General features: G+C 41.1%; 1 protein-coding gene and 1 long non-coding RNA gene across 2 annotated transcripts; both read right to left on the bottom strand.

Annotated features, from left to right (window-relative positions):
• Positions 1–4,205: 4,205 nt before the first annotated feature.
• On the bottom strand, positions 4,206–9,680 carry LOC308386923. Its single transcript, XR_013969874.1, has 3 exons — positions 9,430–9,680; positions 4,563–4,696; positions 4,206–4,405 (listed from the first exon to the last, which is right to left on the bottom strand). It is a non-coding gene; the product is annotated as an uncharacterized lncRNA (long non-coding RNA).
• A 2,369-nt stretch (positions 9,681–12,049) lies between these two features.
• Positions 12,050–16,247, bottom strand: hspa8 (heat shock protein 8). Its single transcript, XM_080867544.1, has 9 exons — positions 16,092–16,247; positions 14,907–15,116; positions 14,429–14,634; positions 14,187–14,339; positions 13,549–14,104; positions 13,252–13,454; positions 12,899–13,097; positions 12,587–12,819; positions 12,050–12,499 (listed from the first exon to the last, which is right to left on the bottom strand). The coding sequence occupies exons 2-9, from the start codon at positions 15,109–15,111 to the stop codon at positions 12,302–12,304; spliced, it is 1,953 nt and encodes a 650-aa protein (XP_080723670.1). The 5' UTR covers positions 15,112–15,116; positions 16,092–16,247; the 3' UTR covers positions 12,050–12,301.
• Between the last annotated feature and the right edge of the window lie 404 nt (positions 16,248–16,651).

Below are 16,651 nucleotides of genomic sequence, written 5' to 3' on the forward strand. Positions count from 1 at the left end.
AGGCAGAAATGAAGGAAAACGCTGCTATGAACATGCCAAAGCAGCAGGTGGAGCTAGATTTCGTGACGTGACGTGACGCTGCGGCTGTGATTGGTTCGGCTCTGCGCTACTTAATTTGGATTGGCTGTCCTTTTTTTTTCTTTTTTTTTTTAAGAGGACAAGAGCAGCGAGGTCTATTGCAATAGTTAAATTTTTCTATCGAGAAAAAGTTATATCGCAATACATATCGTTATCGTTCTATCGCCCAGCTCTACTTCCTACCCACCATTATAATTACGGAAACGAGAATTATTTCACTTGAACACTAATTTGATCCATATAATTCTGTTAAAGTCCCAATTATTTTTGGTTTGTGATAGGGTAATATTTGTTTTAAAAATGTGTTTTAACCCTTAGATGCACACGTGAGGTTGTTTTTCTAGCTTCAAAATCTTTCAAATGAAAAGTTGTAATATATTCATATTCCAGGTATTGCTCATAAAATATGTTTGTAACATGAGGTCGTTTGCATTTTTATTTATTTTTTCATTAATTAAAAAAAAATGCAGTTTTTGTATCACTACCCCACTCTTCCACAAGTGGGGTCAGAAATGACCCCAAACAGGTCCTATGGAGCCTTCTATGAAACTTTCATTCTTAGCAACTCTGACTTACACTTGTGATGGATCAGGAATTCATTTTTACACAATAACATACATGATTTATAGTTTTCTGTACATTTCAAACACTGTCCTTTCTGATGTTTTTTTCTTCTTCTTCTTAATAGTCTATACTATAGACTCTATACTATAGAGTCTATAGTATCATGGCTGTTATGAGGCCAGCTAGGATCCCTGTGGACCTTGCCCTACAAATGATTCAGGACGGATGGGATGAAGAGCCCATCGGAGGCATTGACTCAGAATGTGACATCTCAGATATAGAGGACCCAGACTATTGTCCCCCCCCCCCCCCCCCCCCCGCTGAACAAAGCCAGTCAGATACAGAGGCGTCCTCTGATGAGTCCTCTGAAGAGGAAATGGATATTGTGTCTAACAGAATGAGCCCCTCTTACTGCTCTAGCCACAATATTCTGAATAATCGGCCAGGGCTTGCACCTGGGTTTACAGGGAGTGCAGAATTATTAGGCAAGTTGTATTTTTGAGGAATAATTTTATTATTGAACAACAACCATGTTCTCAATGAGCCCAAAAAACTCATTAATATCAAAGCTGAATGTTTTTGGAAGTAGTTTTTAGTTTTAGCTATTTTAGGGGGACATCTGTGTGTGCAGGTGACTATTACTGTGCATAATTATTAGGCAACTTAACAAAAAACAAATATATACCCATTTCAATTATTTATTTTTACCAGTGAAACCAATATAACATCTCCACATTCACAAATATACATTTCTGACATTCAAAAACAAAACAAAAACAAATCAGCGACCAATATAGCCACCTCTCTTTGCAAGGACACTCAAAAGCCTGCCATCCATGGATTCTGTCAGTGTTTTGATCTGTTCACCATCAACATTGAGTGCAGCAGCAACCACAGCCTCCCAGACACTGTTCAGAGAGGTGTACTGTTTTCCCTCCTTGTAAATCTCACATTTGATGATGGACCACAGGTTCTCAATGGGGTTCAGGTCAGGTGAACAAGGTGGCCATGTCATTAGTTTTTCTTCTTTTATACCCTTTCTTGCCAGCCACGCTGTGGAGTACTTGGACGCGTGTGATGGAGCATTGTCCTGCATGAAAATCATGTTTTTCTTGAAGGATGCAGACTTCTTCCTGTACCACTGCTTGAAGAAGGTGTCTTCCAGAAACTGGCAGTAGGACTGGGAGTTGAGCTTGACTCCATCCTCAACCCAAAAAGGCCCCACAAGCTCATCTTTGATGATACCAGCCCAAACCAGTACTCCACCTCCACCTTGCTGGTGTCTGAGTCGGACTGGAGCTCTCTGCCCTTTACCAATCCAGCCACGGGCCCATCCATCTGGCCCATCAAGACTCACTCTCATTTCATCAGTCCATAAAACCTTAGAAAAACCAGTCTTGAGATATTTCTTGGCCCAGTCTTGACGTTTCAGCTTGTGTGTCTTGTTCAGTGGTGGTCGTCTTGGCCATGTCTCTGAGTATTGCACACCTTGTGCTTTTGGGCACTCCAGTGATGTTGCAGCTCTGAAATATGGCCAAACTGGTGGCAAGTGGCATCTTGGCAGCTGCACGCTTGACTTTTCTCAGTTCATGGGCAGTTATTTTGCGCCTTGGTTTTTCCACACGCTTCATGCGACCCTGTTGACTATTTTGAATGAAACGCTTGATTGTTCGATGATCACGCTTCAGAAGCTTTGCAATTTTGAGACTGCTGCATCCCTCTGCAAGATATCTCACTATTTTTGACTTTTCTGAGCCTGTCAAGTCCTTCTTTTGACCCATTTTGCCAAAGGAAAGAACGTTGCCTAATAATTATGCACACCTGATATAGGGCTTTGGAGTTGACGTCACGCCGCAATGCATTATGGGAGCGCAGCGCCATTTTCGGGGTCTACGAATCAAAACAAACACACTGTGTTGGAATGATGACTACAAGAAAGATGCTTAAAAGCAGCTCAAAAGAGAATGAACTGTATAGAGACCGATTGCGTCCAGAGGCAAAGCAGTGGTACTTGCAGAAAATAGCGTGCATTGGAAATGTGGACCCGTATGAAATACGGCCGTGGAGTAGAAACCCTGAAGACCAACCGCTATTGACATAGCCTGACCTTGTCTGTGGAGTCAGCGCGTACAAGTCGTCATTCAAACAAAGGTAAGTCAGCTTGAGTACTGCGTGTGAAATGCGTTTGATTTCCCTGCAAACATTCAGATTAGTGCAGCATAAATTCATTCATGAGGGGGAAATTACAGTGAGAACATGTGGAGGCTGTTAGGTGGATAACATAATGAGTTCAGTGCATTGATGTGACATTGTCCTGAAGGATTGTTATTCTTTATGGTTAAAGAAATTGCACTAATTTATTCATATTTATTATAAATAATCCTAATTATACATCTTGCTTCCATGTTTGTATCCTGTGTCACTAAAAATACATTTTATTTTAGTTTTATACATTGATTAATGACCTGCAGAATCTCCTTATCATATTAAGTGATTCATAATTGTCACTTTATGCTTTCTCCATCTTGAAAGTGATTACATCCTTGCATTACATACTTTAGGTTCATTTTTCTGCAGGCAGGTTTCTGACAGAGAACAGGCAGATTTAGAATATAACATGCAGCGTTCTATAGATGGATACATAAAAAAATCAAAAATTACATGTATGTGCTAACTTTCTAAACACTTTGTTACATTTATGATAAAGTAGATAAAACACATTTATGTCAGCCTTGGCTCATAGTTCTTGTCTTTAAATGAACTTTGTCTGTGTGTGTTTCAGGTACTGCACTCTCAAAGACTGACTGAACCAGCATTGCAGCCATGGGTCACTGTGAGCATCACAGGGAAGGTTGAAGCAGCCCACTGCACCTGTATAGCCGGAGTCGCAGAGACCTGCAGCCATGTTGCTGCTCTTCTGTTTAATGTAGAAGCAACAGTGTTGATCCGTGGCACAAGGGCAGTTACAGATGAACCTGCATACTGGGTTTTGCTGGGTAATATGACCAAGATACAGCCAGAGGTTGGCCATAAGATAGACTTCTCCTCTTCAGCTGCCCAAAAAAAAGGCTCTTGATCAAAATATAAACAGACCATCCGTATTGACAGGTAAAAGGAGCCGTCCTCAAAACAGAAAAATCCCACCTGCTACTTTGGAGGAGTTGTCACTGCTATTGGATACTTTGCTGGAACACAGTAAAGCTGTGGGTTGTGGGAATGACCCATAATGTTTTATCTAGGGGTCTAGATTTATGCCTGTAGTGCACTGCCGTGTAAATAATTTGCATTTACTGAATATATACTGACTGAGTACCACTGTTCAAAAGTTGAATAAAGAAACAAACAAATTTTTGCCTCTTTTTTTTTTTTATTAAAACCACCTTAAAGAACATCACATCAGTTACAATGTAGAATCCATGTCATTTATAGTTTACAAATGACAAAATGTTTACACAAAATCATGAGTGTTTACATGATATCACCCACTACTAACATTATTTACTGTATCTTTTGAAAAAATACAGCAATTTTAACAGCACAATACTTAAGAATATTTAACAGGAGCAAGTTTCATTCTCCCCTGGTTTTATTATCACACTGTTCACCAAAACGCAGCAAACCTTCACCATCTTATCCAGGAGGGTCACCTCTTCACCCTCACATGGAAGAAGTAATCTGATTGGCATGGTGGTATGTTTGAAGCAGGTCCCTTGTGTAGCACTGGAACCCAGTCACGATGTCATCCATTTCATAGGCTGGTTTGCTGCAATAATGCCAAATAATTAGCAACTCTATAAATAGAAGGTAGTTCTGCAAAATCACTCAGTAGGATGTTTGTTCTAATTTGCTATGACCTCAGAGCGCATAGAAAATAAAACTAATAGGCTATAAAGAGTGATATGAACATATTTAAAACTTACCGGAATGAAAATGTCTGGAGCACCAACAGATATTTGGAGATGGAAGCGAACTGCACATCAGCTCGTCTCACAGCTGCTATCCAGGCTAGACGCCTTCGTTTGGTAACATCCGATACACGAGCTGCCTCATGTTGCTTCCAGGTTGGGAAAGAATGAAAAGATAAACCATTTTCAACCTTATTCTCTTGCCGGTCGTGTGATCGAACATTGCAGCAAATACGAACCATGGCTGTTGTGTGTGACTTCGCTCCCTTTTCACTTGCGCTAGACCCCCAAAATGGCGGATTGGGCCAAAATCCTTTCCACGCCCACCCCCGTGACATCACGCTCCAAAGCCCTATTGGGTGTTGATGTCATTAGACCACACCCCTTCTCATTACAGAGATGCACATCACCTAATATGCTTAATTGGTAGTAGGCTTTCGAGACTGTACAGCTTGGAGTAAGACAACATGCATGAAGAGGATGATGTGGACAAAATACTCATTTGCCTAATAATTCTGCACTCCCTGTAGTACTGTCTCCCCAGTAGATGCATGGAAGATGTTCATGTCTGATAATATAAGGCTACATTCACACTGCAGGTCTTAATGCTCAATTCAGATTTTTTGATCAAATCTGATTTTTTTTGTCTGCTCGTTCACACTACAAATAAAATGTGACCTGAGTAACCTGAGTAGCGAAAGACGGAAAGACGATTTGCCGGGAGTCCGGTGTTCTCACGGGCTCTAGTGAGCCTTGCCCCCGGCTAGCTATCGTGCTAGTGGGTAACAGACGTCTCCGAAAATGTCAGAGCGCTTTTGAAAATATGTGGCGTCTTGATCAACTGAGCAGATATTTGAGGTTTACACAGCTACATTCTCGCCTGAACATATGTTAAATGTTTATTTTGTAACCCAGAAAGAATAATAAGAGTAATATTAACACTAACTAGCTGCCACCATTGTTGGAAACTGAGCTGGGCTGCGCTATGAATTCTGGGACAGAGCTACTTCTTCTTCTTCGGGGTTTAACGGCAGCTGGCATCCTTGTACATGCAGTGCTGCCATCTTCTGTTTCAGTCCGTTATTACACTCTTAAATCCTACTACTTATTACTGCGTCTTTTGTGATCTTACAAAGCTTCAAATGACGCGTCGACTATTAAATCAGTCATCGACGATTTTGATAGTTGCTGTAGTCAATTAATCGTGGCAGCCCTACAGACAGTATTGTTTGACTGACGGCCCTTAATAATAATAATAATAATAATAATAATAATACATTTTATTTTAGGGTGCCTTTCAGAAACCTAAGGTCACCTTACAAAAAACACAATTAATAAAAGGAACAGTAGTCATAAAATAGATAAAATAAGTTAAAATTACAAAACGGAGCATGACAACAGATAAAATCAGCATTAAAGTGAATAAGCCAGTTTAAACAGATGTGTTTTGAGCTGTGTCTTAAATACGGAGAGGGAGTCAATATTTCTTAGTGCAGGAGGAAGAGTTCCAGAGCCGGGGAGCAGAGCGACTGAAAGCTCTGTTCCCCATAGTAATAAGGTGTGAGGACGGAACAGTAAGATGAATAGCAGATGATGACCTGAGAGGGCGAGAAACAGTGGTGATATGGAGCAGGTCACACAAATATGAAGGAGCAGATTTATGGATACACTTGTATGTAAGAAGTAAGATTTTAAAATTTATCCTGGCTTCGATGGGCAACCAGTGAAGCTGCTGAAGAACTGGGGTAATATGAGCACTTAACGGAGTACGGGTTATAATCCAAGCTGCAGAATTTTGAAGAAGGAGTTTATGAAGGGACCTTTTAGGGAGACCAAATAGGAGGGAATTACAGTAATCAATACGGGATGTAATAAGACTATGGACAAGGATGACGGCAGCATGGGGAGTAAGGAAGGGGTGGAGTCGGTTAATATTACGTAAATGGAAGTAAGCAGACCAGGTTATGTAATTAATGTGAGACTGGAATGAAAGAGTATTATCAAGTGTGACACCCAAACTCTTAACCTGAGGGGAGGGAAGGGTGGGAGAATTTTCAATGTTAATGGAAAAACTGTGGGATTTGGTTAAGATAGATGGTGTACCAACAAGTAAAACTTCAGTTTTATTACTGTTAAGTTTGAGGAAATTGGAGGAGAACCAGGATCTAATCTCAATAAGACAGTCTGAGAGGGAAGTAGGTGGGAAGGATGAAGAAAGGTAGAGCTGGGTGTCATCGGCATAACAGTGAAAATTTATATTATATTTTCAGAATATATAACCAAGAGGAAGCATATAAATAATGAATAGAAGAGGCCCCAATACTGAACCCTGGGGCACACCAGCAGAAACAGGATAGAGTTGAAGAATGGGATTTAAGTTGGATAAACTGAGTGCAGTCTGAGAGATAGGAGGTAAACCAGGCAAGGGGGGTGTGACTAATACCAATGGAAGCTAACCGGTTCAGGAGAATATTGTGAGAAATGGTATCAAACGCCACACTAAGATCAAGAAGGATGAGAATGGATAGGAGACCAGAATCAGCTGCCATCAGAAGGTCATTGGTAATTCTTAACAGAGCAGTTTCTGTGCTATGATTGGGGCGGAAACCAGATTGAAATTGTTCATAGAGATTATGGTCATTGAGATGTAAATGAAGCTGGGCGGCGACAACTTTTTCAAGAATTTTTGAAATAAAGGGGAGATTTGATATAGGGCGAAGATTATTAAAGTTATTGGGGTCTGCACCAGGCTTTTTGAGAATTGGGATAACAGAAGCCGTTTTCAGTGCTTCAGGAACAATTCCAGTGTTCAGGGAGGAATGAATAATATTGGTTATGAGAGGTGCTAACGAGGGAAGACAGGCTTTAACTAACACAGTAGGGAGAGGGTCAAGTTGACAGGTGGATGACTTAGATTTTTTAATGAGATTAGATACGTCAGTTATGGAGAGAAGAGTAAAGCTTGAAAATCACTGACAGGACGACAGTGGGGGAACCAGGAAGTCTACTTCAGAGTCAGGAGCTCCTAAAGAGTTAAGTTGACGGTGAATGTCTGAGATTAACAGTGTTGGGAAGGTTACTTTTAAAATGTATTCCATTACAGAATACAGAATACATGCCCCAAAATGTATTCTGTAACGTATTCCGTTACGTTACTCAATGACAGTAACGTATTCTGAATACTTTGGATTACTTAATATATTATCATGCTTTTTACAACAACGTGAATGTACTATTGCTGTGTGATTTATTACTATTACTGAAGGTCCGCGACTCCGAACTGTAGTAAAGGGACCTCTGACTAATACGGCGGGGTCCCTGTCGGCTCGTAGCCGAAAAATAGCTTTACTTTGTTGTGTGGGTCAACTTTTCTTGCGAGAGACAGAGAGAGGCGTTGAAAGGAACGCTCAATGCTCAACTCAACGGAACGTATTGTTTTCGGAGGAAAACACGAACTTACTTACAACTGGGCTCGTCAGGCTCTCTTCTTGGCTTCAGTGGTTATAAATGGTAAATGGCCTGCATTTGTATAGCGCTTTTCTAGTCCCTAAGGACCCCAAAGCGCTTCACACTACATTCAGTCATTCACCCATTCACACACACATTCACACACTGGCGACGGCAAGCTATGGTAGCCACAGCTGCCCTGGGGCGCACTGACAGAGGAGAGGCTGCCGGACACTGGCGCCACCGGGCCCTCTGACCACCACCAGTAAGCAAACACGGGGTTAGTATCTTGCCCAAGGATATTTGGCATGCAGCCAGGAGGCAGCCTGGGATCGAACCACCGACGTTCTGATTAGTGGCTGACCTGCTCTCCCACCTGAGCTACAGCCACCCATAGGCTGTAAATATAATTATTATTATATTTACATGCTTCCAGCTCCCGTTTTTCCTCGATGACAACTCGTACCTTTCCACTCCCCTTTTTCTACCTCCTCGCGCTCACAGACCCATAACGTGTATGGCAGTCCATTCTCCCTGCAACACGGACTACACTGCCCATGATGCTACATTCTTTAGAGCTATGCTTGTAGCATTCTGCCTGTTAGCTTAGCACAACAACAACAACAACAACAACGAAAAGGCGCTCTCTCACCCAGGAAACACACAGTCGCAGAGAGAGCGTCGCCCTGTAACCATGGCAACCGTAACGCTGCCGCCTGGAACAACAGAACATAGCTGTCAAACAAAACCCAAACAGCCCTGACCCGCGACAATATGAAACAGGAAAGTACCGCAGTGTAATCCATTTATTTCAACAAAGTAACTGTATTCTGAATACCACCCTTTTAAACGGTAACTGTAATGGAATACAGTTACTCATATTTTGTATTTTAAATACGTAACGGCGGTACATGTATTCTGTTACTCCCCAACACTGGAGATTAATATAAAGATTTGTTTCCGACTTTACGTTTCCCAATTTTGCTTTTGTTATTTACATACGGTCTAATAATTATCCTTATTGATGTTTGAGAGAGGAGCGGTGCTTCAAAGGATAGCTGCAGATTTCTGTCAGAATCTGCAGATTATACAGTACAAATAAAATGTTCACGTTTCTCCAACGTTGTCTTCACTAACATCTACAAGGGATGCCCAGGAAGCATTCACGATGTCTTATCAGGCGCTGATAATTGGCTTCTGTCTTGTGTCAGTGACATAAAAGACGGATTTAATGCGACATGACCATTCAAACAGCAGTCACTTTCTGAAACATCAGATATGTATCCGATTCAGCAGGGCCGTGCAGAGAGGTTTAAAGGGGCGGGTGCTCAAAGTTAAAAAGGGGCGCATTGAACCAGGCTGAATAACAACAACACACAGTCATCAAGAATCTAATATGGGCAACAAGGCAAAGCAAACGTAGCCGATGTTTTACCTGATGGGTACAATGTTGCTGTTGAGGGGTTTCTGCTGCTCCTGCTGCTGATAGTGCTGGAGGGCAGGGCTGTGCTGATCTGAGACTGTAGACATTAAAGAGTCCATAGGAGAGATGGTAGCTGATTAAACAAGTGTCATGAGATAATAACAAAATGCAAAGATTGGTGACAGCGCTTGGAACCATAAGGCAACAAAAAATTATCCACACCTAACAACTCTTGCACTTAATCTATAATAAAATGATGAGAGAAAAATGTTATAGCACTGCCTTTAGTAGCCTCACATAGCTCTACTGTTTCCTCCTCATGTCCTTACCAGCCATGTCTGGACAATGTTATATCATGAGTATTTTTTTTAAAAATCCATCTAAATAAAACACACACATGCACGCACACACAGTGACGTTTTAGACCTTCTTCAGAATACTGTATATACTGTGGGCATCATGGTGCTGATCCAGAATCTTTACATTATTATTTATTACTAGAGATACAATAATAAAGCAAAGAGGAGGGGGAAGTAATAAATATGAAATAATGTCATTATGATGATTCCATTTGTTTCACTATCCACTCTGTGCAGGGGCAAAGCTTATTACATTTTTAAACTGTAGACATACAATAATTTCACTGCTGTAAAATCCAAATTTTGTCTTATTTAAAATATAAATCTAATATAATCTGCTTCTTAATGTATGTTCTTTAAAATACAGCGTGTTTTTTAAAATATTATAATAATGCATAATTATGTGGACATGCATATTAGATCGTTTTTAGTGAACTATAATCCCTCCAGAAAGACAGGAAAAGCTCTGTAACTTACTTTAAAACTAAATATGTTCCCTAAAACGCTGACAGAGCTACAGACCCATGACAGCCTTACACAGGTAGCCAGCAGCTATGATCAGCACTACTTGTGCAGTTAATAAAAGGACAGGTAATGTTTGTCGCGCTGTTGCACACACAGCACGCTCGTTTGTTTCAGTTCGTCAGTTGCCACAAGACAGCTTACCAACGTGTACGTAATAAGCTAATACTCCTGTGTGCTACACACTACAGTGTACGCTGTACACCTACTTACTGGTTTTGTCGCATCAGTCTGTATCTCTGAGTTAACTTGTGTTTCTCCTACGGCTCTGGACCGCAAAAAATGCGCGTGCTTTTTGTGAGCTCTTTCCCGTCTCATAACCAGCGCGTTCTGCCGTCAAGGGCGATCATTGGTTAAATGTGATCATGTGACTGATGCAAGCCAGATCCTTTTATTTAGCAAAACTGTGATTATAGTATATATTATTGTTGAGGGGCACAGACAGGACTCCGCACGCACGCACACATAAAAAAAATTAAACATTTTTTAAAAGTTTCCTCAACAAAAGGGCACTTTGGGCACCCATCAGGAAAGGGGCGGGTGCTCAAGCCCCTCCAGCCCCCCGCTCTGCACGTGCCTGCGATTCAGTACCAAATACGAAAGTGACTCAGATCGGATTTGTGCCGTTCACACTGTCCTACCATGATCGGATATGGGTCACATAGGGTCAAAACAGTCGGATTTGATGCGCTTTCGCCTGCAATGTGAACGTAGCCTAATAGAAGAGGTGCTGACATGCAGGCACAAAGAGTAGCCACAGACAGGGGAAAAGAGTGGAAAAATGTAATCAAACATAAGCTAATGGACTTCATTTGATTGGCCATTCTTGCAGGAAGTGAGAAGAACTGGGATGTACCAGTCTGTGTTTTTTGAGAGTTCTCTGCATAACCCATTGCACAAGGCCACTATGTCAATTCAAAGATTTGAAGATATTTGCAGTTTCTTGCACTTTGATGACAAGAGGACCAGAGCCTAAACAAACCACATGGCAGCTTTCTGCTACATATGGGGCCTGTTCCTGGTCAACTGCAGGCACAAATTCATCCTCACGTGATTGTGTTACAGTGGATGAACAACTTGTGCCTTTCAGAGGGAAGGACCCAGCTTCTGCAGTATATGCCGAACAAGCATACAAAAGTGATACAAGCGATACAAAAACTGCAGTTCCTTAAAATTAATAAAAATGCAAAGCGCCTCATGAGGAATACCTCAAATATAAAAATATTACAACTCTTCATTTTAAAGATTTTGAAGTACTAAGTTTACAGCAAAACACTGATTTTATTTGGGGTTATTTTTGACCCCATTTGTGGAAGAGTGTAGATATTGGTAGGCTGTGCATCCAAGGGTTAAAACATTGTTTTAGTAAATTTGTTATACAAAATGCTTATTTTCCTCCTTTTACCATTTAATAAATTGTCACTTAAAACTTTAAAAAAAAAAAAAAAAAAAAAAAAAAAAAAAAAGCTGGAGTGTATTTGTTAGAAATGTTGAGCCCATTCTGTAGATTCATGTTCCATAGTGGTAAAGTAACAGGGAGGATACTTTCCCTGTTTACTTTGAACCTACCTACAGGTAAGCCATAGGAATTTCTAGTTTCATTTCACATTTGACAAAGAATCCTGAGAATTTCACAAATTAGTCAATAGAGCATTAAGACAGTGCCCACCCCACCCCAAGATATTTACAGATCCTGCTTTGAGATAAATTAAGAGCTTCCAGTTTCAAGTTAGAAGTTAATGTACAACACATAAGGGTTGCAAGATTAATTTATTGTCAAGGCAGTTACATCTCCATACACAAAACACTTTGACATTTGAAGACTCTGCTCAATCATGCCAACTACAAGTTGTTCCCTTGCACCTGTGTTGCAAACAATGGCCATAAATGACATCTCTGAACCCTGTTTTTAGGTCATTAAATTTCACTCCTGCATTTTACTTGTTCTAGGAGGGTTACTTTATTAGAAAACACGTCAGGTGGCAGCTGGTATAGCTGAATGTTTAGTCGACCTCCTCAATGGTTGGTCCAGAGGATCCACCACCAGGAGCGGCACCACCGGCTCCAGGGAAGCCACCAGGCATGCCCTCTGGCATTCCTCCAGGCATACCTCCAGCACTCTGGTACAGCTTGGTAATGATAGGGTTGCACACCTTCTCCAGCTCCTTCTGTTGATGCTCATACTCGTCCTTCTCAGCAGTCTACAAAATATAGATATTGTATAAGCCCTTCATAGCAATTGATACTATTGTGATTTTTTTCTGGTGTGTGCTTGGGGGTGGGGTTACCTGGTTCTTATCCAGCCAGCTGATGACCTCATTGCACTTGTCCAAGATCTTCTGCTTGTCATCATCGCTGATCTTGCCGGCCAGCTTCTCATCCTCCACAGTGGACTTCATGTTGAAAGCATATGACTCCAGGCCGTTCTTAGCAGACACTTTGTCACGTTGAACATCATCTTCTGCCTTGTACTTCTCTGCTTCCTGAACCATGCGTTCAATATCCTCCTTGCTGAGCCGACCTAGAAGGACAGCAAAGAGTCACAAGTTGTGCCAGAATTTTGATGTCATCAATCAAAACTGTCATCAATCAAAACCCACCTTTGTCATTGGTGATGGTAATCTTGTTTTCCTTGCCAGTGCTCTTATCAACAGCAGAGACATTCATGATGCCATTGGCATCAATGTCAAATGTCACTTCAATCTGGGGAACGCCTCGAGGAGCAGGAGGGATTCCAGTTAGCTCAAATTTGCCCAGCAAATTGTTGTCCTTTGTCATGGCACGCTCACCCTCATAAACCTGTTGAAATAGAGGTCAGCCAATAATTTTTCCACTCCACATCTACACAAATGCTAATGTCTGACAACATGAGTCTCAATCTCTAGTGGAATGTGAATGGCAGAAATTAACATAACTGCAATTAAAAGGCCAAGATAAATAAGGCTACACTTACCTGGATGAGCACACCAGGCTGGTTATCAGAGTAAGTGGTGAAGGTTTGGGTCTGCTTGGTAGGAATTGTGGTGTTACGTTTAATCAGGACAGTCATAACACCTCCAGCAGTCTCGATACCCAGAGACAAAGGTGTGACATCCAGAAGGAGAAGGTCTTGCACATTCTCAGACTTGTCACCAGACAGGATGGCAGCCTGGACAGCTAAAAACAAAAAATTATTTCAAGATAAAAACTAAATTCCGATTATAATAGGGCAGCTATCATCAGTAGCTTTTTTTCTCCTCTGAAAACTTACCAGCTCCATAGGCCACAGCTTCATCTGGATTAATGCTCTTGTTGAGCTCCTTTCCATTGAAGAAATCCTGGAGAAGTTTCTGGATCTTCGGGATACGGGTGGAGCCACCAACCAATACAATGTCATGAATCTGCCCTTTATCCATCTTGGCATCGCGGAGTGACTTCTCCACAGGATCCAGGGTGCCACGGAAGAGGTCAGCATTGAGCTCCTCAAATCGAGCCCTTGTGATGGAGGTGTAGAAGTCAACTCCTTCATACAAAGAGTCGATTTCAATACTGGCCTGTGTGCTGGAAGACAGGGTGCGCTTTGCCCTCTCGCAAGCAGTGCGCAGACGACGGACAGCCCTCTTGTTGTCACTGATGTCCTTTTTGTACTTGCGCTTGAACTCTGCAATGAAGTGGTTGACCATGCGGTTATCAAAGTCCTCCCCACCAAGATGAGTATCACCAGCAGTGGATTTGACCTCAAAGATACCATCCTCAATGGTCAAGATGGATACATCGAAGGTGCCACCACCAAGATCAAATATGAGAACATTCCTCTCTGATCCAACCTGAGAACAGATTTGATAGTGCTTAAGAACAGACAGTTAACAAAAAAGTAGTATAATCCAGAATAAATTTTTACCCATTTACCTTTTTGTCCAACCCATAAGCAATGGCAGCTGCAGTGGGCTCATTGATGATGCGCAGAACATTCAGGCCAGAGATAGTGCCAGCATCCTTTGTGGCCTGACGCTGAGAGTCATTGAAGTAAGCGGGCACTGTGATTACAGCGTTGTTGACAGTCTGAAATGTAAAAAAAAAAATATGGACATTAAATTGATGAGTCATGTGAAAACTTGCGACTATTCCACAAAGGAAAATTCAGAGCATACTTTTCCGAGGTAGGCTTCAGCAATCTCCTTCATCTTTGTCAGCACCATGGAGGAAATCTCCTCTGGGTAGAATGATTTTGATTCACCCTTGTACTCAACTTGAACTTTAGGGCGACTATTGTCATTGATGACATTAAATGGCCAGTGCTTCATGTCTGATTGCACAACTGTATCGTCAAACCTCCGGCCAATAAGGCGTTTGGCATCTGAAAGAGAAAGTTATATTTAGTTATTTTTTTTAAAAGATGCAATACACTTCTGCAATAGTCTTATCATTCTTCCCTCAAATCCACAAGGCTCAAGACTGGTCTTTAACAGAGATGAGTTGCTTCAAGACAAGCTCATGGGTGGTAAAACTGAGGCGTTAACTTAATTTGGTTGATGAATACCAATTTTTTCAAGGTGTCCTACCTTGAAAAAAAATTGGTATTCATCAACCAAATTGACTTTTACTGTTAAGTAAAATTTTAACCCTTACCGAAGACTGTGTTTGTGGGGTTCATGGCAACCTGATTCTTGGCTGCGTCGCCGATCAACCTCTCGGTATCTGTGAAGGCCACATAACTGGGTGTGGTCCTGTTGCCCTGGTCATTGGCAATAATTTCAACTTTGCCATGCTGGAACACACCAACACAGGAGTAGGTGGTCCCAAGATCAATACCAACTGCTGGTCCCTTTGACATGTTTCCTAAAGAAATGCAAGAACAGTGTTACATTTATATTGGTCTTCTAGTTACCTGTAACTTTTTTACTTCAATCCTTTATAACATGCTTAATGTCAAATTCAATTGAACAACTACATTTTACCCAATTATTCAATTTAAGGCAATTTAGACTAATAGAACTAGAATGTACAACAAAAACATATGGTTTTAGTTGATTTGCTTTAATTATCCTTCAAGTTTAATTTAGAGTTGTCTTTTAAATTTATATTGATTATATAAATTTGATTAAGAGCTTTTATTTTCCCCTTGGCCATAAAACATTAAGCATTTTAACAACGTTATTGGGCTAACAAACCCCAATTCCAACAACCCACCCACTTACAGAAAAAAAATGAAGGAACCCGCCTTGAAAGAGCGTGGCTCATGGCCAAGCAATAGCCATGCGTCAGTCATAAATCACGTGCACAGCAAACTGGTACAACCGGAAATCTAAAAGCTAGAGTGCTTTGATACTAAAACTATTGTATTAAAATGTGTCTAAAGCACAAGAAAATATTTAAAGAATTAAATCTGAAAAGATTTACAAAACCTTTTACTTTTGCTCTAGAGTAAAAAAAAACAACAAAAAAAGAAAAAACAAAAACCGGAAGCCTGTATATTCCGGGTATCCGGGTAGCTTAACAGTTGTTCGAGAACATTCTCGAACGCGTCAGGATTTCTCCACCCCCCCTCCCCCTCCGCCATTATATAGCCTTAATGCAGCATTTGAGCCGATGATTACGCCTCGATAACAAGGATATGAATACTTTCACCTTCATAATTCACTATGCGATACATATTTGTTAATAAAATAACCGTCAAGCATTTAACACGAGGAGAAAATTCAGCATTCCCCAGTGAACATGCACATCAGTCATACATAAAGCAAATCCTGCCAGCAAATTCAACTAATATACTAGAACTTTTTGTTAACACCAATGTATTTCAGAATGACTTACCGAGTTACTGAACTGAGGTTGACTGTGGGTATTGTTGGGCTGGAATGGACTAGCGCCACGGTGACTCAACCCTGCCGGTATGAGAAGCGAAAGGAGGTTGAACCTTTAGCCGAACCCTTTATATCACCGGCACAGCATCCAATCGGCGCAGTCACTGAGTCTTTCCTCATCGGTTCACCAATGAGGCTTTGGTGAACCGATGACGCGAGACACAATCCATCCCACTTCCTGCTTTATTGTGACTGCTTCATAATGGTTGTGAATACCCGCATGCCATAAGATGGAAGCTTTGTGTGAAGTGTAGAAGGCAAATCATCTCTCTCTTCTTTTTTTTTTTTAGATTTTACCGTTAAGTATGTCAGTCATGTTCGGTGCTTGATTTGGCTTCTGTTTTTTGTAAGCTACATAACGCTCTTTAAGTTCATACATAATTGATATATTATGGAGCTATTTTTAAAAATATGCATATAGACCTTAGTGTTATATTACCGTATTAATGCTCGACACGTTTTCAGAGACAAAGCCACAGAGTGCTGATAATATGTATATGATATGAATGT

The sequence above is a fragment of the Rhamphochromis sp. 'chilingali' genome, assembly GCF_963969265.1.
Source record: "Rhamphochromis sp. 'chilingali' genome assembly, chromosome: 19".
Classification (NCBI taxonomy): Eukaryota; Metazoa; Chordata; class Actinopteri; order Cichliformes; family Cichlidae; genus Rhamphochromis; species Rhamphochromis sp. 'chilingali'.

Bases quoted from the DNA above. Each gene is read 5' to 3' on its own strand.
- hspa8 (XM_080867544.1), bottom strand. From the start codon at position 15,111: ATGTCAAAGGGACCAGCAGTTGGTATTGATCTTGGGACCACCTACTCC. The intron at 14,340-14,428 runs GTATGCTCTGAA...TTTACATTTCAG, and splicing joins CTGAAGCCTACCTCGGAAAA to ACTGTCAACAACGCTGTAAT. The intron at 13,098-13,251 runs GTAAGTGTAGCC...CTATTTCAACAG, and splicing joins AGCCTGGTGTGCTCATCCAG to GTTTATGAGGGTGAGCGTGC.